At 39.2% G+C, this 22,335-nt stretch overlaps 2 protein-coding genes across 3 annotated transcripts; both read right to left on the reverse strand.

Moving 5' to 3' along the window:
• Positions 1 to 926: 926 nt before the first annotated feature.
• On the reverse strand, positions 927 to 12,436 carry LOC103469568 (leukocyte surface antigen CD53-like). Of its 2 annotated transcripts, XM_008417318.3 has the most exons (8): positions 12,324 to 12,425; positions 11,840 to 11,921; positions 10,207 to 10,395; positions 10,032 to 10,106; positions 6,501 to 6,611; positions 5,483 to 5,593; positions 4,224 to 4,307; positions 927 to 3,503 (listed from the first exon to the last, which is right to left on the reverse strand). In XM_008417318.3, exons 2-8 carry the CDS (start codon positions 11,900 to 11,902, stop codon positions 3,435 to 3,437), a joined length of 702 nt encoding a protein of 233 aa, XP_008415540.1. In that variant the 5' UTR covers positions 11,903 to 11,921; positions 12,324 to 12,425; the 3' UTR covers positions 927 to 3,434. The 2 variants fall into 2 exon arrangements, with proteins under 2 accessions (XP_008415540.1, XP_008415543.1); XM_008417321.3 differs by lacking the exon at positions 6,501 to 6,611 and having other exon boundaries at positions 12,324 to 12,436.
• Positions 12,437 to 13,338: 902 nt separating this feature from the next.
• lman2lb (lectin, mannose-binding 2-like b) lies at positions 13,339 to 21,932 on the reverse strand. Its single transcript, XM_081611271.1, has 8 exons — positions 21,699 to 21,932; positions 19,887 to 20,005; positions 19,575 to 19,692; positions 18,921 to 19,003; positions 18,660 to 18,821; positions 18,118 to 18,232; positions 17,326 to 17,445; positions 13,339 to 17,245 (listed from the first exon to the last, which is right to left on the reverse strand). Exons 1-8 carry the CDS (start codon positions 21,898 to 21,900, stop codon positions 17,103 to 17,105), a joined length of 1,062 nt encoding a protein of 353 aa, XP_081467397.1. The 5' UTR covers positions 21,901 to 21,932; the 3' UTR covers positions 13,339 to 17,102.
• Positions 21,933 to 22,335: the final 403 nt, after the last annotated feature.

Raw genomic sequence — 22,335 nt, forward strand, 5'->3', positions numbered from 1 at the left:
GTCTTGCTCTTCATTCTGCACTGAGTAAGTGTTCGAATGTGGCGTCCTCTGCTGCCACCTAGTGGTTGTTCAGAGGAACTGAATTTTGGGCACATTTTGATGATACGCTTCATAGTTTTCCAATTAAATACATTTTTATAAATCGTAATGCATGGCAAAAATAAAATATTGTTTTTTTGTTGAATCATTATATCTGTGATTTATAATCCAACATCATTAAGTTGTCTCTTCAGATGCATTTCAGTGTTTCACTTGACAAAATCATTGAGAAATGTCAAACTTTTAAATACAGCATATGTGTCAGCTTTAATTCTATCCATGGATTTTACTTCACTACATTTGAAATCATATCCATTAGTGATATGGATATGAAACCAACCAAAAACATGATCAGATCACAGGATCCTGCATCAATTTAAAACATTTTTAACACCAATAAATTCTCATTTCCTTTGTGAAATCAAGGAGTAGCACAAATACCTTAGTCAACTTAAATTAAGACACAACTGACTTAAAAGAAACGTATATAAAAAAAGCTTGTTTTAAGTAAATAATTCCTTAATATTGATGAAAAAGCATTAGTCCCATTGGCTGATTATTTCACTAATTACATGGGGAATCGTCTTGAATTCATCTGTCAATAGAACTAGTATTTTTTCATCAACATTAAGGAATTATTTACTTGAAACGAGCTCCCATATCTTGCTGAAAAGATACTTTTTGTACTTTTACTTGTGTACATAATTTTTGTCCACCTCTGCCTGCATGCGTCTTGTTTGTCCATCTTTATTGAAGGGCTTTAGACGTCTGCAGGTTTCAACAATGTATTTCCAATAAAAAAGGTTCTTTACCTGAAAAGACGAATCAAGAATATTGTGTCAGTTAGAAGAACCATGATACCAAACCGACCGACATCAAACAAGAAATCAGTGAGAGACTTTTACTTGTTTATTTGTTTTGGTCACGCCTCATGCGCATCATGAAGGACTTTCTATCACATGCTCTTGCCATCTGGCCCCATGCGGGTTCACAGTCACCGACAGGCTGTTAGCTAACCATGTTGTTCACACAAACAAGAGTCCCAACGTCATACGGGTTCCATGAACAAAACATTCATCATTACAAACATCTTTAAAACTACGAAGGTATTTTGTTTCCGTGTTTGTTAAAACATTTCCTGACTGAACAGCAGACACTGGCAGATTACTGGCAGACAGTCACTAGACGGTCTGTCTGTGATCCGGCTCAGCAGAAGCTGCTCAGACCTGACACGGCCAGGTTTCCTCTGCTGATTATCTACATAACTAATAATCTAAAAATAATGTCAGTCACACAAAACAAGCCACATTTCAAAGCACAGAGTCCATTTAGCTCCCTGGTAAACTACCAGCTGAACTCCTGTTTTACAGTCTGTCGAATGAAGCTGTTCATTTTGATGCACAAAATCAAATTAAATCAGCAAAACATGTATGCAGTAATGACAAAAATATGAGTTTTTCTAAGACTACTTAGAGGTAAATATAATGTTTTAAAGACATGGTTCAGATATATGTAGTAGACAAACATGAGTGATAGGAGGCTAACCGATAGCCAGATAGCTTCTGCTATTAGCTGAAGTTAAATGAGTGTTGGGATAAAACTCTAGCAGACATGAAATGTTTCCACTTTCACAAGAGACAGTTGTTAAAATTGTCACTCAAAAACCTCAGTCTCTTCATGTGAAAATACTTTTACTGAGTCTGCAGGCTGATATTAACCCATCAGCAGGTGAAAGCGTAATACAAAATCCAAATGTTTACTCAGTTCTTAGCAGATTTAGGACTGACTGCAGGGTTTTACTGTAATGGCTATTGGAGCCAGTGTTCTGTCAGATAGCCATACGCTGTCAGGATAGCATACATGCAGTGAGTACCAGGCCCACGCATGCGCATTAAGAAGTCCAACCGTCAGTGGAGTTGTCAGTTCAGCATACGCAACAAGTTATGACAAAAATAAGTCATTAAATTGTTTATAATATGACATAATATGATTTATAATGTGACATAAGTGTATTTAAAGCAGGGTCTAGCTGCAGCTGCAATCAACTACAACACACGCCTGTGTAAAACTCATTAACCTACTTAACCGCCAAGTCAGGATGCCATATAACTGATGATCTACGTCATGATTCTATGTTGCTGATTAAATAAAATCATATGGTAATGACAGCCTGTACATGTCTGAGCTAAGCGTATGACTATCTGAAAACGTATGCTGATCTGACAGAACACCAGCAGCATCGACCAGCTTAACCTGACAGCAACATGAATGTTTAGCTATGAAAACTGGGGGCCTACTGGCTAGCAGCTAGCATTCCACCACTCTGAAGAGTTCTTCACTTTTTTAACTCGCAGTGATTCCCTGTCTACTACAGGTAAGAAAACTATTAATGATAACTGCATAGAGCCTCACTCACAGTTTTTCTCGATAGTTTACACACAAACACTGGTTTTTGAGACATTATGTAACTCATGCACCCATTCTGCTGCTGTTCATCTGGTTCTTAGAAATGTGTATTCATATGATGGTTTGTGTGTGTCATCTGAAAACAAAATACAATTTTGAGAAGAAATAACATTGTTTTGAATGTAAAGTTTCAGTTTGCAGAATCAAAGGGTTATGCTCACTGTGTGTGTGTTTTGACTTGTGTTAAAACTTCTGAAGCATGCTTCCAGAAAAGGTCTGTAAACAATCGAGAAAATCTGTAAAACAATCTGAACCTTTTAGGTTGAAAGAAAAACACACTGAAATTCAAATATGACATTTCTAACAGTCATGCCATTAATCTAACTTTTAATATTTTTTGTAATAATGTTTTAAACAATTTAGAAAAAAAAACAACATTTGACACATTACAGACCCTGAAAAGCTCTTTCAGACGGAACACGGTCTAATAGACTCATGTGACCTTTGAACTTCCCATTCTCAGATTTGTTTAGGGAGCAGGAGCAGCCAAACAGAAGACCAGCTGAAGGAGCCAATAATGCGTTAGGTGGAGCTGACAGGTTTCCATTAAACATGATAAGAATCATGTTGACTCTTATCAGGATTTGCCTGTGGCCTCTAAAAAGCTCAATACCAAGTAAAAGCTTTGTGAGAACTGATTAGAAAATTCTAGATTCACAGTCGCCTTTGCAAAGTCTGTTGAAACCTGTGGGCATGAATATGATTTTGTGCTTCAGCATTAAGAGCTGCTACATTTCAGAGGCGCTTTTTAAATCAGCAAAGTGATGATGTGGAGTATGGACCATGCTGGAAACTCAAAACCAATCATTAGAACTACACTACCATCCCTCACATGTGTTATCTTTCTGGGTGACAGGCAGCACTTTAATAGGATCCAGATGACCTTGTTGGCGTGAACAATTTTCTAAGTTGGTCCATGGAGCTTTTTCTCACTTGTAACCCAGTCCTCTTCGCCTGAAGTGGCAGAACAGAGGGACGGTGACGCTCAGGCACATGAACTGGAAACAAAGACGATGAGGATGCTGATGAAGCTGCACCCAATCACGGCTCATATCATGTCAAAGCACACATCGGGGCATTTTTGAAGATTTCAGTTAATCTTTTTGATTTCATAAGATGAAAACTTCACATCAATTTCAAGAAATGTATTTTACTAAACTGTCTAATTAATACAAGGTGAACTTTCTTTCTAGCTAGAAGAAAAAGACGACAACCAAAGTCAGCGAACAGGATTTTCTAACTCAACACCTAGGTGTGTCTTTGTGATGTTCATCATAACTTTGGTGCTAAAAACAAGGACTTCTCTGACATCATGGATATTTTAGACACCTGGTGACTGAAGTTAACTGAGATCGAGTGGAGGCTGAGAAATATAAAGTTGCATTTCCTCATAGATGTGAGGGTTGTTGTAGAGTTTCTGCACATTACAGGTTGCATAAGGACAGTTGGGATTTATTGTTTGCTTTTCCTTTGATTAAATTGAGAAAAACACACCCTGCACATATTGGGTTACCATAACAACCCCCTTCAAACAAGTTGAAGTTGCTACATACAACGCATCTGACAGGGATGTGGATATTTAGCGATTTGATCAGTCCATGTGGTTTTCACGGTTACAAACAGGACCAGTAACCTGGACACTGGTATCAATACGCTTCTATGTGCATTCATAAAGCCAAAGCATGATTATGGAAATGGGAACGCTGAATGAACTGTACCTGAATCATGAACATGGTGACCACTCCTGACGCAGTGCTGAGGTAGTTTGAAGCAAACCAGTTCCTGAGTTTCACCAGGCAGCCCTGCAGGTCCAAACACACAGGAGGATTTATTCCTGCAGACCTGCAGCTTGAACAGTGACACAGAGGGAGCTGCCTCTGAAAGCTACACAAAGTCACTAGATACAGCACACAAAGTTGTTGTTTTTTTTCCCTAGATCATCTTAGGATCAGGTTTTAGGCTTCTACAGGTTTCAAATTTCTCTCTTTTTTTTCAGTTTTGTCTGCAGGGATATTTTAGTGAACACAGTTCCTGATTCGAACCCTGCAGCTCACTTGTATTATTAACTTCTGTTGTGACTTTCATTCTGCTACGTTTGCATCCAAATACAGAACTGGTTTTTGATTTTTGTTAAAATACTAAAGAGTTTTAGATGATAAACACATTTTTCACATCACAGATATAGAAGGAAAACCTGACCAAATACAAAAAGGCAGCTTTAAACTAAATGATTCAATCCCTCCTGCCTGGCAGCTCTTTATTGAGCACATTTGGACTAAAATACCCCAACCCGTCCTCTGTAAATCAGAACAACCCTCATCCATTTATGTCTGTTGTCTGCAATGAATCTGCTTAATGACAACCTACACTGCTTTACAAAAAGCACAGAGACCTCCTGAACTTTTCCCTTTGTCTCATTTCATCCACAGACATCAGAGGAGTTTATTGTTGTCTGTGTGGAAAAACCAATACAGAGCAAAACCTGATGATGAAGCAAAAAAAAAAAAAAAATGAGACAAAAATGTTTGGATAATAAACATCTGAAAATGATTGAGTGAATTTGTATTTTCTTCTTCTCTTTTTGTTTGCCACAGCGAATCATCATTTGTAAAAAACAACAACAAAAAAAATCATACAGTATGAATACTTTTTTAAGCCGTTGTGCCTTTTGCATAATAGCAGTGTAGTTTCTTTATTGACCACTCTCATGGTTTCCTGCCCTGCTTGGTTTCTCTAATCACCATCTTTGTGTTGCTGTGTTAAATAACCATCTTTAAAAGGTTTTAAAAAAACAAACAGTAGTAAGCTGGAGCTGGGCCTCGCTAGTATTGTCCTCGTCTCAAATGTATGTTCAGCAAAACTCTTCCAACTTTTCAGAGCATTTGGTGATTATCATAAAATGTAATGAAGACATTTCAGACTGTTCTCCTGACCCACCACAGGCCCCACTAATGTAATGAGTCATGCAGTGAATCACCTCCTGCCAGTTGGGCTGGTGGTCAGTGATGTTGCAGGGATTCTTGGTGCAGCAGGACAGCGGAACTTTCCCCTTCCAGTCATCTGGGCTGTGAACTCCACAGCACTTAAACTGAACAGAGGAGGAGTTAATGTTGCCACAGAAACTAGAAGCTGCTGCCTCTAAACTGCAAAACACAACTGACAACCAGTCAAAGTTAAAAAAAAAAGAAGAAAAAAAAATAGTTGGCTCCCTCAATACCTCTGGGTTCTTTCTGGTTTTCAAGTGTCTCTCAAGTCTCTTCATTTTATAGTGCACAAAAATGTGAGCTGTTCTGAGAAGCAGTGCTACAATTGACCAAAATTCACAATTTTGTTTTTAACTTTAGCCAGAAACAGACTTCTGATTTCTCCCTCTTTTATATAAAGATGTAGAATATTTCAAAGAAAAATTTCAATCGATCTAAAATGTCTACATGAGTGAATGTATAGAAATGTCAGTTAAAAGTCATTATATGGACATTCATTCTATATTACGTGTCAAAGCACCAAACGACTATTCTTCACATTATTCGTTTCACATTTTAGCGTCACACAAAAATCACATTTATTTCATTATAACCCACCAAAGTCCCGTTTTCTGGATGGAATGTTTAATTAATTTTTTTTTTTTTTACAATTTCATTAATAAACTGAACTTGACTGCATTGTTTTCTCATTAGGATCGACTGAATTGACTTTGGGGTTTTTGGGGTTTTTTTGTAAAATGCCTTGAGGCAACATGTGGCTCTATATGAATAAGATTGAATTAAACTGAACCGGGTTTTATTACAGTCATAAAGAAACCTTTTTAGTACAGCTAATTAGTCGATGTACTAAAAAGGTATACTCCATAAAATGGCTGTTATGGGTCTATCACTGTGTCACTTAATCAAAATTTGTGATAACTGACGCAGCGTCAAGAAACGCTGTGGCAGTTGGATCTTCCAAATATGTACTTTCATAAACAGAGATATTAGAACGGGTGGTTTATCATTTACCAGGTACTGGACGGCATCAAAATCATTCTTAATGGTTTTGTTCCCCTCTGGGCCAGACTCCATGTAAACCTCCAAGCTGCGGGTCAAGTCCTTCTCAAAGTATGTGTCGATCTGTTCAAGACAAAGGCCAACATGGCAGTCAGGACAACTTGCTGCACGTTGGAGAGGTGAGGAGAGCCACTTGTGTCTGTGGTCACAGTGATGGACAAACATTTTTTTTGGAAATGTGCATGCAGTGGTAGTTTTGATATGGGCGAGATGGGCAGTTGCCCAGGGCGCCATCGGAAAGGGTTGAGGCACAAAGTCACAATTTCTTCAGTGATTTCCAAAAATTTCTGCAATAATAAACAAAATGTGTCTCAAGTTCCCATCACTTTTTTTAGCAACTAAATTCAATGTATGCAATAAGACTAGCCAGGTGTTACTAGTGCTGACCCTTGTTTTTGTAGCCTGTAACTCTGACCCGTTTTGGTCTCTAATCTTTGTAGAATTGTTATAATTCAGCTGCATTGGAGGGTTTTCCAGCTCCAACAGCCTTTTTTTTTTTAAGATCTTGTAACTGCCTTTAAATAGTATTCAGGTCAGGACTTTGACTAGGCCACTCCAATGTCTTCATCTTGTTTTTCTTCAGGTGCACTTGCTACTGTGTTTTGGATCTTGATCCTGCTGAAGAACCCAAGTTGGTTTCAGCTTCAGGTCAGGCTGCAGTATTCTTCGCCTTGGTTTCCTGCACATTTTGATGTGTTTAATTTTTTTATTTTTTTATAAAACAATGATTTTGAACAAATGTGAACCTCTTTTATTGCAACCAGTCTGCTGATGAGATTGACAGAGATGGAGTGGTACCAGCTGGAGTCTGACACGCCATCACCTTGTGACGGTGCCGCGAGAGATTGGAGAAGGAGTTAGCAGTGGTGGTTAGCCACTGTAACCCAAAACAGCAGGACGCACTTTTGAAGTATTCCACACTTTTCATTTATTTAACTTCGTCCACGTAAAGCCAGATCTCCATGGTACTAAGCATTATATTTCCATACATGAGAAAAGTAACGTTAGTTTACCCCTCTGCACCTCATCATCACCTATGTTCTCTTCTACAACAAAATGGAAGACTAGATCTTCTTCTGTACAATAGTGCAACAACAAAAGGAACAGGCGCCCCCTTGTGGTGATACCTACTCATCTCTAGGAACCAACAGCATAATGACTGTTACAACCTGCTCTGATCTTATGACTGAAGTTCGGTTAATGTTGCTCATTTTTAGGGAGCGGTACTTAAATTCCTTTCTGTCTTGTTGGCCTCTTCACAGGCAGGTATGGAGCTGCTAGTGAGAGTGGATCCAAATAAACCATTTATTGCATCGTCTCTATAGAACTTCAAGGAGATCGGCTCAACTGTTCAGGTTGCTGTGTTGAGGGGCAAAAAAAAATTCTGGTTGCTATGAATACGTATGTGGAAGATTCTACAGGTCAGGACAGGATGACTGGGTCAGCCTCTGATGTGGTAATCACTGTCTGAGCTGGCACCGATAACACACTCAGCTGGAGCACAAACAACCCCTGAACACACACACTCAGATACACGGAGAGCAGAATTCCTGCCTTTGATGGTAGTGTGATGTCACACATTGTGACATTACACTATACTGCACTGCACAACTGTGAAACTGTGACGTCACGTCATGGTTTCCTTATAATTCAAATTCAAAATTGGTCCAAAGGGAAATTAAATGTCATTGTAACTCTTAATTTAGGTTTTTCAAAGAGTTATTGTAGATTGTGATGATTGTTGGTAGGAAAGATCTCTTCTAGCAGTCTGTATTACAGCAAATCTGAAGAAGCCTCTGACTGAAGACATTCTGTTTTCCCAAGACAGTCTCATGAAAAGGATGGTTTGGGTAATCCACAATTTTCTTGGTTTTATGAAGAATCCTTCTTTGCAACATCTTCTTCAGAGGTTCCACAGTCGTCCTCAGAACAGAACCAGCCTTCTTTATCAGGTTGTTGAGCTTTTTTAGGTCCCTGTTTCTGATGCTGCTGCCCCAACAGATGATGGCTGAAGAGACAATGATCTCAACAAGACTTATAAAAGAACTACAGCAGGTTTGGCTTCCTTACAAAGTCCTGTTTGATCATCTATTCACAATAGCACTTTTTAGAAACTGTACATTTCAAAAGAAAACAGTATTTTGATTTTAAAAGGCCCATGAAGCTTGAAGTTGAGAAGTCGTTTGAAGAGAACTTTGGCATGTGTTTGTATTGCTAAATGCTTAATTCCCCATGCAAGAGATGTCGTATTATTTTAAACAAACTAAAAAAATCAGGCTTTAGCATTTTTTTGGTTGGTTATTTTTTGCCATCTGGTGTTTATAAGCAGCATGTAAAAACATGTAAACGGTTGCTAGGCAACATAATGAAAATTTACATAATGAATAATGAAAATTATGTACTGTAAAAGTGTCACAAAAATCGCAACAGACACGGCTCAACTGCGTCCCCCGTTAACTTTCAGAAAATTTGTCCACATTGACCTTACTTTATCATAGAAGCATGAAAACTGGTACACTTGCATAACTCCCTAAGACCTACAGAAACCCTCTGGCACCCATACACCAAACAGGAATGGCAGAATATCAAACTCCTCCTCGAGATTTTGATCAATCGGTTTCAAACTTGGGTCAGTTTACTCATAAGGCATGGGGGAATAAATATTATCAAAAATGTGAGTTTTTGAGCACAGTGAAGGGTCGTGGTCTGACATTGAAGTTTGACATCTCACCATGAAACACAATATCATATCTCATACACAACAACTCACTGGGACACCAAACCTTCGGTGATTGATCCGCATCCTGCCCTTTTGAATGCCCAATGTTCAAATCATGACATCACTTCATCCACAGATTGTCTTTTTTTTACACACATTGTATCTGAATGAACTCCTGAATCACTCAGAACAGTCTTGAGCAATGTTCCCTCTAATTTTCCATGTGTCACAGGAGTATCTATTACAGAAAACCCACTGTGGGCTGACCCACCTTTGTAATGTCATTGACACATTATTTGTCTTGTATGAAACTGAGTCTGATTGTTTTCGTTTTTTAAGGAGGAAAACGGTGGATTTCTCAAACGTGCATGGAGGGAATATCATAACGTCCCACAAAGCTCAAACATGTCAAACATGTTTTACATGACATTAGAGATGTAAAATTGGCAAAAACTACATCCCCATCAGTCTCAAAACTGTCCACAAAGGCAATGACAGTCAATGAACCTTTTGATGTGACTCCAGCCTTTTTGTAAAATCTATGCACATCTGATCTGATCTGTGCACCAATCTAAAAGAGATGGGGATTATCATAAAAGCAAAAGTATTCAAGTTTACAAATCATAGCATTTGTTTTAGATCACAAAATATTATAAGAACTTTTGGTCACGACAGTAATCTTAAGGATGTTTCAGCACACTTCATTAGGAAAAGACATCAAAGAAGGTTCCATAACAGACATATGAGTACCAGAAGTTTCCCACCTCTCTGTTGTAGACGAAGAACACACAGGCCATGGCCAGTTCCACCAGCATCAGGATGAACAGCAGTACATAAAACTGAGACACAGAAAGTTGGGTTATTTTTGAAGCATCTCATTTGGTCATTCAGTGAATTCAGCCCACTCAGGCAGTAAACCCCACGTTTCCTCCCACTCACAGTGATGAGCATGCAGCGGTTCTCCTTCATGCCTCCCAGCACTCCCAGGTAACAAACGCAGGTGACGATGGTACCGATCACTACGAGCGTGTTGGCCGGGTAGATGGGCAAGAAGGTGGTGACCAGAGAGGCGAACTTGGAGTGCATCATCTGGAATTCCCCGAAGGCCACCACGAAGGCTCCACACAGCTCCACGGGAGGCAAGAGAGACGAGGCAAAGCTCACATTATGAGAGTTGAAGGTTGAGCTGAGTGAGGCTGGCCTCAGTCTGTCTAACAACCTTTATAGACACCAGCAAAGACAACCTCTTCACATCTTGACTGAATGTTCACTGCCTCACTGAGCTGCTGCCTCACAGCAGAGTCCTAAACAGGCTACACAACACAGACCTGCATTTTCACTCGATATGTTTTGCGTCCACCCTTTTTCATCTCCAAACCTAATTCCAATTAAGTTGGGACGTTGTGTAAAACATAAATAAACACAGAATATAATGGTTTGCAAATCCCTGTTCAATGGAATTCACCACAAAGAGAAGACGCTCAGTGTTCAAACGATGAGCTTCATGTTATCCATTTAATGATGCCTGCAATACGTTGTAATGTCGCTTTGGGTCGCCAGGTGAAGCTGACGATAAAAATTCTGATTTGGTCGATAAAGTAATCTACATTAACTATTAACAACAAAACAAGTTGGTAATAATTGGAATTGGGGTACGTTCCAAAACTTGCAGATGTTCATACATTCATGGTTGCAGTAAATGATAAACATTCCTTAATGTTTCATCTAAAACTTTTTATTTTTATATAAATTATGTGGTTGAGAAGTAAACTGGTCCCTCTGATGACTTTATGCGACATTTTTATTCAAACTATTAATTTCAGGCTTGTAGGCATTTATTTAATGAATAATTCATAAGTTGGTGCCCAAGATAAGAAAATAACTAAACTAATTATATATACATAGAAAAAAAACTAGAAATCTGCATTATTTAATGCTAATAAAACGTGAGAAGAAAATATTTTAATACTGATCTGGAGTTCAGTGAGTTAGACTTTAAAGGATTACACAATGATGGAAAGTTTGCTACTTACATTTTAAAAAGTGTATAAAACATATTAATGCTGCTCCCAACCACAGTCTAGTTCAGTTCCTTAGTTTGCCAGTTTGTATTTAATTTTTTTCCTTAATATTTTATAAAGAAGTATTTACTAAAGCCACTGATATCAGTTTATCTTTTCATGAATTACTTAGTCTGAAAAACACTAATATCTTATTTATGTCATAGTACTTGTCTTTTTGACAACAGGATCACACAGCACAGCAACTGATGTTAGCACTTCAAAATCATAATCTTTGAAGCAAAAAGACAGTAAGACAATCCTAATGTAGTCAGAAATACAATTTTGTGTGGGTGTGTGTGTGTGTGTATCTGTGTCGCTCTGTGACAGAGCCCGCCTCCACTAGTGAGTACAGATAAAAAATGTGCTACATATTCTACATAAAGACTCCAATCTTGACCAATTAAAGAGTAAATATGTGAGGAGGGTTTTAATATTTGCAGGATGACCGGATCTAACCAGCCAGTGTGTGTGTGTGGGTGTGTGTGTGTTTGGTGCTCTCACCACCTTACCCAGCAGAGGAAGTGGAGAGACACCACCAGACTTTTCAGACAGCTGATGCAGGAGCTATTCATCCTTCCTGAACCTCTTCTTCTAAATGTGAGGAGAAAAAATTCAACACACGCACACACACACTCGTCTTTAAGATCTGTAAAGGTGAAACTGTGGCTGCATTCAGCCGAGTGTTTAGAGGACACTGCTGTTTGATATGGCAACACTGAGCCATGAGCCACAATGGATCCCCTTGTTGGCTGTGTTAATCATTATCTGCTCTCATCACCAGATTAACTTTTTGTCAAGTTTTAGACTCGGTTAGCTGGAAGCAACTTCAACTTCCTGATTCTCAGCAGCACAAAATATTGGAAGCCTGAAAATATAATGAAGATTTTTTCTGCAGGGATTATTTTTGAAACGTGTCTGTCAGTTATTAAGTTTTCATAATAACTGAAAATATAATAAATCAAAAGTCATGGGAAAACTTATGTAAACGCTTACCTTAATTACAGGGAAATATCCAGTAATGTCCGAGCTACTGGGAAGTTCATTTGGCGTTCCCAGCATTCCAAAGAATAACAGAGATCAGGCAGGAACTGCAGGAGTTAAAGCAGGGGGTGGGGAGGGGGGCATGGCTGAGTTTTATCAACTAATATTTACAGAAGCAACAATGAAGAGATGGAGGGGGAGGGGGGGGGGGCAGCACATGGTTACACTGCTAACCTCCAGCAGGGCTGAATGAAGGCTTCTGTTGCTGTGTGTGTTGATGTGTTCAGAGATGCTGGGTTAAGCTAGGGGTCAGGGGTCACTGATCAGTCTGATGTAAACAGAATGAATTATCTGTAACTAGTCGAGATCTTTGTTCTAGAATCCAATTCTAGAGCAACGAGTGCTTTCCCTGATCTGGACTCCTCCAGCTTCATCAGACACATGGTGCTCAGGAACAGCTTGGATATTTGGAGATACATGCATAACAAAGGAAAAACACTGGATTTAAAGGGACAGTGTTGTGTAAACTCCATCATGTTCCCTCATTCCTTCATAAACATACCTAAAGGTTGTCTTGTATGTTGACGGCAAATATGAATTATTTGCAGCCATTTCAACTATTAACCGTTATTTTTATTTTTGAGCCGATACCAAATAAATACAGTGCAAGCATCGCCAATATCTATACTGATACCAATACTTATTATTCAGGTTTGATATATCAAACTTCTGACATGCAGACATTGTGTTAATATTTTTGTTAAAACCTAAGCAAGAAATTTAACAAAGTTGATAGGTCTCTAGAAAATACTTAAGCTCAGCACAATAAACAGAAACGATAGAAAATCAAAACAAATGTGTGAACATTCTTCCTAACTAAATAAAGTAATAAAAGTTATATTTCATGTCAGCTCAAGACATCGTATTTTCGTTAAGGTTGAGAAACTACAAAACCAAAAACAAAATGAAATATTAAACTAACGTATGGATCAATGGAAACATGTAGCAAACAAAAAGAAGGACCAGATTAAGGGAAGAATAGAAACTTTAATGGAAAGATCAGTGTCAGCATTGATTTCTTCTCTAACATTTAAACCTACAGAACCAATTGGTTCACATTGAAATGAATGATTGAGGTAAATGGCTCAAAAATGCAAGAAATTTGCATAGAAAAATGAAAACATGATGAAGATCTGACAGCCTGTGAGTCAGCTGAAGCTCCTCTCACTGGACCTCCAGGATCTCCCAAGAGGCTTCGCAGGCAGAACTGTTGTCATGTTGCGTAATAAATTGCATTGCTTGAGCCCTCACAGATAAAACTGGTTTCAAAACAATACAGTAGAGAATGGTCTCTGTCAAATCACGTAAACCAGGGGTGTGCAAACATTTTGTGACATGGGTCAAAAATAAAATGAAAAATAGTTTTAAAACTAAAATCAAGTTTTGAGATTTTTTTTCTAAGCACTAAATACACTGCTCAAAAAAATAAAGGGAACACTTAAACAACACAATATAACTCCAAGTAAATCAAACTTCTGTGAAATCAAACTGTCCACTTAGGAAGCAACACTGATTGACAATGGGGACCCTCATCGGGTCAATCAGTGTTGCTTCCTAAGTGGACAGTTTGATTTGACAGAAGTTTGATTTACTTGGAGTTATATTGTGTTGTTTAAGTGTTCCCTTTATTTTTTTTGAGCAGTATATTTAAATAAGAGTCAGATTTGTTGTACGACACAAATGTGGTCCTTTTTGTCCTTTGTTGAAGGAACCTGAAAGATTTAGCCAATTCTGAGCAATAAAAACAATATAGAGGTCCCTGTTTATTTTTAAAACACTTGATGAATTTGGCCAAGTTTTAATAGTGTCTTAATGTAGGATACACCAATTGCTTATTTTTAATTTCAATTAGTTTTTTCCTAATTAAAAAAAAAAAAAAAGAAGTCAAATTTGTATCATTTGGAAACAGCAAAAGGTCCCCAGGCCACAGTTTGGACACCCCTGCCATATCTAGAAACAACATGTTAAAGCTACAGAAGGACAGGACTGTCTTTACTGGTACTAATGAGGCACTTCAACAAAACTCCAGCAACAATCCACAGCTTGGCTGTTTGTCAGAGCAGCTACATTTCAGATTAAAGTGGAGGTAAACGTTAAACGGGCCGCTACGTTCTGCAGATTGAAATGAAGAATGCCGGTTTGGTCGGATTAGCAAAAGAAGTGGACTGGAGGAAACTACAGTGGATAATCTCAAACAAACAGTGACCTGATGGGACCCAGGCCCATCTGTGGATGTGTCTGCTTCAGCGCATCACAGGGAACCAGTGAAAAGTATGCTCTTTTTTTTTATCAGTGTCATTACTTAGCAGCGATAAGATCACTAGCTTGTATATCAATTTTTTCATAGACAGCAGCTGGAAAGTCAGCCAGTTCCTGAATATGATGCCTGTGTAGAAAAAAGCTGAGATCTGCAAAGACAAAAAATACCTGAATTAAAGAGAAAACTATGGAGCATGCTAGGGGACATTTTGTCCTGTGTGTTAAGTCACAAAGATATTGCATTCCCTCGCAATAAATGAGCAAATACACTCTGGTCTAATTTGTATCCAATCATAATTACTTAATTTTTCGGAATATAAACCTTTTTCCCCACGCTTTGAAAAATGCGGCTTTTCTGTGGATTTTTTGTCAACCGCCACAGGGCTCTTTAGCAGGAAATTAATCATTAGAAGTCAAAATAAAAAAATACAAGGAAATAGCAGGAAATTAATCATTAGAAGTCAAAATAAAAAATAAAGGAAGAAAGCGCCAATTTTCATTTAGAACAAGCACATGCTAGCAGCAGGCAAGACGTAGACATTTCTTCAAACTTACACCCCCTCATGGAAACCACACAAAGAAAAAGATGTCACTTATAAGTTGAGGGCTATCAACCTGGCAGCATAGGAGGGAAATGGAGCCGCTGCCTGTAAGCTCGGCATGAACGAATTCATGGTTCGGCGTTGGGGACGTAGGGCTGCGTCCTTAATAGCATATTTATTAAGAACGCAGCCCTGTGCTGTGTCCTTGTGAAAAACAGAGATCAGCAGAGATGCCAGTGGCTTGTAGCCCGGTGCGGCTTATATATGTACATTTCCAGTTTTTTTCCCATGAAAATAACTCAAATATAGTTCAAATACTTTGTATGTAGTTTTTCTTAAGGACAGTTTCTGTCTTGAATGAAAGCCCATGTTCATGTGTATCCTAAAGAAAAAGGTTTAAAAGTTGAGATATATCAACGAGATTTTAACATACATGAAAGAACCTTACAAAACCCTTATATTGTAGTAGAAAAACTTTCAGTATTCAAGATTCAACATGAACTGATTCGTACATTATTGCGAGAGAACGCAAAACATTTGTGAGGGAAACTAATACTTTTGCTAGGTATCATAAAAGAAAAGGAAATCCCTTCATGTCCCTGAGGAGTTTCTGTAGTAAACAGAAAAACTTTAGTGAAAGTCTAAAAATCTTTTTTCAGGAGTCACATTTTCCTGAAACTCCTGTGCTCTGAATACTTCTGATGTTTTCACACCTCAAACTGATTGGTCAGCCTGGACTTACTGCCAAACCTAGTTGTCCAATCAAAGGACAGCAATTGCTTACAGAATTGTTTGGATCACTGAGGCAGAATCAATCTGTCCATGATTGGATAATTAAATTTGTGATGTCACAGATATAAAAACTGGAGCTAAATTTACCCTCCTAGCAGAACAAAGGAACTTAAAGGGATAATTCAGATTTTTTTTGTGACCTTGCTTCACCAATGATTTTCCTGTTGAAACCGGCAGTGAGAACAGAGGATGTAAAGATACTGCCTGATTAAAAACACAGGCAGTAGGTAAACATTTGCTGGCATGTCCATTTAGATAAACCCAGATGCGTTGTTCTAGGAGGCTGAAGATGGCGGCTGGAACCATCTCATTATTACAGGCCTTTCACTTTCAGAGCTACTGACTGAGAAACCAATGACTAAATAGGAAGTGGCAGTTGAGGGCGGTGCGTCACCAATTAATGTCCTGCTGAGGACGGAACTTATTTAGGGTCAAACTTCCTGCCTGGTGTAACAGCAAAGCAGTGCTCATATTTACACTGCTTTACTTTCCTATCAGACATTTGTCCGTGTTTCCCTCAGGAAGATGATTGGTGGTGCGCTGCCTCAAACTTCAGCATTAACTAAGCATTGGCTTCTGTCCATGTTGTTCTTTTAAAACTGTAAAAGTCTGCTCTGCTGTTGGTGCCGTTAGATTAGTCTTCAGTTTGAGTTTCAGACACCAAATAACAGTGATAACAGCTGCAAGTAGACAATACCTACTTTAACAGGACTGCAACTGGAGCAGCTTCCAAAATGTTTTCTGTTATAATGCAGGAGTTTTATTTCTTTACTTTGTTTACAGGTGCAACCTGTGAAGTGACTGAAGAGCATCCCCCAGAGGTGGGGGAACTCCCGTTATCATGACGTCAGTGAAGTCCATGCAGCAATTTGATTCCAGAAACTTGATTCTTTTGTTGCCTCCTGTTGGTGAGGACAGAGCCTCACTCAGCAGATAACCTGCTGAGACCTTCACATCCTCCAGAGAACTTAAAAAAAAAGATATAAAAACACTATCCACCTGACTTATCTGTCCATCCCGCTCGTGTTCTCTCTACGTTCGACCCAGAAGGCCGTCGGTCTGAGTTCTAGTCACAGCACGGCGGTCTCTAGTTGATCTAATGTGCACCGAGGACCTGTGTTCTGAGAAGCAGCGCCTCTCAGTAGAAGCGTTTGCGCTTGTTTTCCTTCCAGCGGCCGTAGAGCACCAGGCCCACCACGGCCAGCACGGCCAGGCCCAGGATGGAGAACAGCAGGGTGAAGAACAGCTGCAGCCCACTCATCCCCTCCTCCTCCACGTCCACTGGGAAGCCCGACAGGAAACTAAAATGAAGCCTCAGCTTTGAAGGATCACTTTCAGCCACGCGATAGAAATGTTTCTACCTTGAAACTGGTACATGTCGTCCAACCGCGGGACGGTGATCACCTCTTCCTCCTCCTCTTCCTCTGGAGTCCTCTCTACAGTCAGCTGGTACACTTTTATTGAGATGATGTCATGGTTATCTGTCGATAGCCGGTGGGCAACATTAGAACATGAGACTTAGCAAGATTTCTTTACTTCATCTATTTTGAACAAAAAAAAAAGAATACATACACATGTGCATATGTATTCTTTTAATCTTATGTTTTGCAACATAAGATTTATCTACCGTAGTTGTCTGAAAAGGAGTGAGAACTTTAGTTTTTTTTTATTCCCACTTCATTATGCTATTCTTCAATATACTTTTATGTTACAGGACAAAGGACATAGCAATGTCTTATATAGATTTTTAAATAAGATAAAAATCTTAGAAGTTCTGTTCTCAGTGCGTGTTTCTAGATCTCCATGTTTGGATATCAATAGATATACTTTCCTCCAAGCAATAACATTTGGAAATATGTCATAATTAAAATTTAAAAATCTGCCAGTAGAACTACTGCTTTTACATAATCAGCATTAAAGATTTATTCACATAAAACTAGCTCCTATGTCTTGCTGTAAAGCTACTTGCTAGTTTGATTTTTCTTATTTCAAAGCATGCCAAGATATTTTCACTAGTAGCCAGACCAAAAATACAAAATTTGTATCATTTTTAAACTGCAGTTGTAGGCCACACAAAATCAGCCCAGGGGCCACAAATGGCCCCTGGGCTGCACTTTGGACAACCTGCTGTAGGCTGTTTGAATGCTGGATACCTGATAAGTCTCCAGTAGCAGAGGAGGCACCCAGGTAGTATCCAGAGGGAAGCCTCAGCCCACTGACTTCAGCACAGTCTCTCCATTCCTGTTTCCCGTCCACATCCACCATGAGCTGCAGACACAGAGGAACACATCAGTTTGATACACTAGGCGTTTATTTATGGATTTGCAGCAGAGGAAAGTCAAAGTCATTTCGTTTTACATCGGTGGCATCCAAACAATTTAAGTTAAAATAAGTCTCAGGCAACAAGACCCTAAAAACACTGAATTCATTTTATGCTTTAGCTGCTATAGACAAAAAATGAGGTTGTCAAGTTAGTTTCTCAGGAACTGCAGTGGAAGGCCACTCAAAATCATTTCACGGGCCAAAATTGGCCCCTGGGCTGCACTCTGAACCCCCTATGAAAGATTTCATATGACATAACGTTAGCAGCTGAATCTCCTTATCCACAGAACAGCTCTAAACATGTATCAACTCTTTCATGGTGTTCAGATGAGCAGTTTCTCCCCGTCCCACTAGATAAAAAACGCTGCCATACCGTCAACTTGTTTTTGGAGTATCTGACCAGCAGGAAGGTGTCATAAATGGAATTGCGCGTCATGGCCGTGCATCCTCCGAGCTCGGTGGTCCGCCCGTCACGGTCGTGGTCGTACGTCAGGGTTCCGTTTCCGAGCATCACCGAGATATACGGAAAGGTCCTCTGCAACAGAGGGGCCAACCGGAGTTAAACTCTCCCTGAGAGAGGAGCTCGTCTCAAGCTGAAAACAGGGTTCAGAGAGATGTTGGAGGTTTTACTCACATCATGGGTCTTATCTGTGTTTGGGTAAGTGTCCACAAATATTCCAAGTCCAACAAACTGATTCATGTTGCCAAAAACGGGACCTGGAGACGTTGAGGAGGAGCACAGAGCGTGGTGAGGGAGGAACACAGAAATTCAGTTCAGTTCAGTTTATTTCTATAGAGCCAATTCAGAATAATTTGCAAAAATAAATAAATAAATAATTTCAATTCAACCAGACATACATTCTAAATGACCCCAGCTACAGCAGACTCGGTTTATTAGTCAAAGTAGTTTCAAACTTTTCTATGTAAGGAAACCCAGCAGATCGCATGAAGTTATTGACCTGCAGCATACACCGCTCCTGGACCAGCAGGGGGCGACAGTGGAGAGGAAAAACTCTCCTTTAACAGGAAGAAACATCCAACAGAGGTGGATAGACGTAGGATAGATGTAGCATTCAGGAGGACTGATGAGCTCCTCTGCCTTCATCCATTTAATTTCCTTTAATTTAATTTCCTTTTGGAATCAATAAAGTATTTTTGCATTAGGATTACATTTTCTTCGTCCAGTCAGTTTTTGACGCCTTACATCTTTGACTGTGTCTGCAAAGTACTGAGCATAAAAACAAAGGAGTGTCTTCAGTACTTATCTGTGTCATTGCTGCCAGCTTACCATTCTGCATGCGATCTCTGGTTAGCCAAATGGCAAGTCCATCTCCGTTTAGGTTTTTCTTCCCGATGCCATGGATTTTAAAGTGAACTCTAAGTTCCCAATCCCTCAAGACGAACGGCTGCACCACAAAAGATGAAGAGCAACAGAGGAGAACATGACACTAACGTACACATCAAAACCGACACCGTTTTCTACAGTGAAGCTACATGTGTAGCAGCATATTGTGGTGGCATCGTTTGTGAGCAGCTGTGACAGAATGAAGCAGGAAGTGGTTGGGTAACGTGGAAGCATGTGATGCAGCTGCAGACTTACGATCCGGCTCCACACCGCTCCCTGTCTGCTCTGCTGGTCTGGGGTCAGCCTCACATGGTCAGGCGTCACCACGGCCGTTCCCATCAGATCCCACTGGGAGGAGCTGGAGAAGCCCAGTCCTGCAAAAACAGGACACGTCGCCTTTCAATTGGAGCTGCACCCTTAATTCTCACTCTTTTTTTTTGTTAAGCATTACATCAAATATTTTTTAGAAGTGTGTACAGTAGGATATTTGAACGAGAACGGCAGCTCCAAGGTCATCATCTTTCATGCATCATATCCCTAACAAACAAATATCTGATTTTTACTAAACCCACATGAGTTCATCCTTCACTTTTCCCACAGTAAAATTCAAGCACTTCTAAAGGTATACCTTAGAGATAAAAACAATTAAAATTAACTTAAAGAAATGTTATGCGATACAATTTATTTCTGTAGTTAATAATGTGATAATATTATACATCCTATGGCAGGAAAAAGGTAAACTAAAATAGAACAGAATTTTGTGTTTTCAAAAATGTCTCACACACACCTTATACACCTGACTGGTAAGAGAAAAAAATACTAATTTAACAACAAAAAAACAATTTCAATAACATGTATAAAAAAAATTAAACATAAGTTAACTTTAATTCCAATTACACAGATCAACATAGTAACTGAACCATTAGGAATAATAAATATTTGTTACATTTTAACAATCCAAACAAATCATGTTAAGGTAAATTACCTTCCTGTTGAAATTCATGCTTAAACACAAAGAAAGTTACAATAAAAATTGTTAAAAAATGTTTTACGTTTTCTGTCATTTACAAATAAAAATATTTTTGGTCATTCTATCTGAGCTAAAACAACAGAAGTTGGTTCTGATTTCACTTCAAACACCAAGAAAAAAAGTGTATTTTTATTATGTATATATCTTGCGTCAACTGTAAATAACACTTTCCGAAGGTATACATTTAATTATATGCTAGATTGCACTTTATTACAAAACTGTGCAGTCTGAACATCAAGCACTTTCCAAACTGAGAACACCTCATTGAAATTCAAGCATTTTCAAGGATTTCAAGCTCTTGTATGGATCCCGATCACAGGTGCTTCCGACTCATATATTTGTGTCATCATGCGCAAGTCTGAAGGCTGCCATCTGCACTGCAGATGCTTCAACAATCAGGGCTCCTCAAGTCCTGCATCCTAACTTCAAGCTGCAGAATAAAGGGCCTTTTAGCTGAATATTACAGGTCAGTTACCTGATGACCTCATTATGAAGACAGAACGTAATCACATAGTGAGAGTACATTGAATTCTGCAGTTTTCATTTCTTTTTGAGAATAGAAAAAAAAAATCAGTATTTGACAATCACAACCAATCAATGTGAAATTAGCTGACTCCGACATGGAGTCAATTGATTGGTCTTCAGTTTGAATATTTAATGTTAACTCCCTTGAAGTGAAACATCCAAAGCACTGATCAGTGAGCGCAACCTAAACCAAATCAAACTACATCCGCCTGTGGAGAATGTGAAAACTGCACTGACTTTACTGGTTTCCGTTTGGTTCCGTCTGCTGAGATTTAATACCAGCTCTGCCCTCAACAAGCGCAGCCATTTAGTTAGGAGAGCAAAGTTCCTCTTAGTTAATCATTATCCGCTGCTGCTAATATGGCGTGTCGACTAGCTAGTTAACTAAGGAGCTCAACCCTGGGTTGTCGGGAGGATTTGCACTATTGTTGGTTTTTATTAATAAGTTTGAAGCGGCTCTAAGCCGTCAGCCACAATGCTCGCTAGCGCTGCCAGCCTGACAGTAAACTTACCTCGATACGGTTTCACCAGAGAATACTCCCGCTTCAGAAAATCCTCGAAAAACTCCTGCTGGTCTGCCAGCGACTGCTGCGTCAGAACACAAAAAGCCACCAGGACGCAGAGCAATTCACGGAGGAGATCTAACTGGAACACTGAAAACACTGAACTTCTTCTTAATCGAGCCATGTTTAATTTGCTGACTTTGGCTGCCATCTTTACACTCCCACTTTAAATAAATCACGTGATTCTATTCGCGCCTGCGCGCTGGTTGCTGGGACTCATTTTAAATAACAGGTCAATGCCGCCGCCATGTTGGTCAGGGTCTTTTAAAGCATAAATGTTTTGCAAATATCATCATGCCAATGGGTTATGGTCGGATATATATCCCAGACGTGTGTTTATAAAGTATTTTTTGTATTAAGTCCAGCAGAAGACGTATTATTCTGAAATACAGAAAACAGCGAGGTTAGTGCCCGTGGCGCCCCCAAGAGGGGAAAAATTCCTAGTTATCCACAGAGTCACTCTTTAGTGAAAGTTTGTTTTTTTTTCATTATGTGGTGGCCAGGATGAAGTCTGCAAACACATGTCTGAGTGTGCTCCAGATGTTTGTGCATCGTCAGCACCTCTCACAGATCAATATGCAAACAG

This window comes from Poecilia reticulata, chromosome 9 (genome assembly GCF_904066995.2).
Source record: "Poecilia reticulata chromosome 9, P_reticulata-male-v2, whole genome shotgun sequence".
Lineage (NCBI taxonomy): Eukaryota > Metazoa > Chordata > Actinopteri > Cyprinodontiformes > Poeciliidae > Poecilia > Poecilia reticulata.

Coding starts and splice junctions, on each gene's coding strand:
- lman2lb (XM_081611271.1), bottom strand. CDS start 21,900: ATGGCAGCCAAAGTCAGCAAATTAAACATGGCTCGATTAAGAAGAAGT. Junction 20,006..21,698: donor TCTGGTGAAACCGTATCGAG/GTAAGTTTACTG, acceptor CTGTTTTTGCAG/GACTGGGCTTCTCCAGCTCC. Junction 18,233..18,659: donor ACTCCAAAAACAAGTTGACG/GTATGGCAGCGT, acceptor CTGTGTCTGCAG/CTCATGGTGGATGTGGACGG.
- LOC103469568 (XM_008417318.3), bottom strand. CDS start 11,902: ATGAATAGCTCCTGCATCAGCTGTCTGAAAAGTCTGGTGGTGTCTCTC. Junction 10,107..10,206: donor ACCGCTGCATGCTCATCACT/GTGAGTGGGAGG, acceptor TCTGTGTCTCAG/TTTTATGTACTGCTGTTCAT. Junction 3,504..4,223: donor TCACCATGTTCATGATTCAG/GTACAGTTCATT, acceptor CTTTGTTTCCAG/TTCATGTGCCTGAGCGTCAC.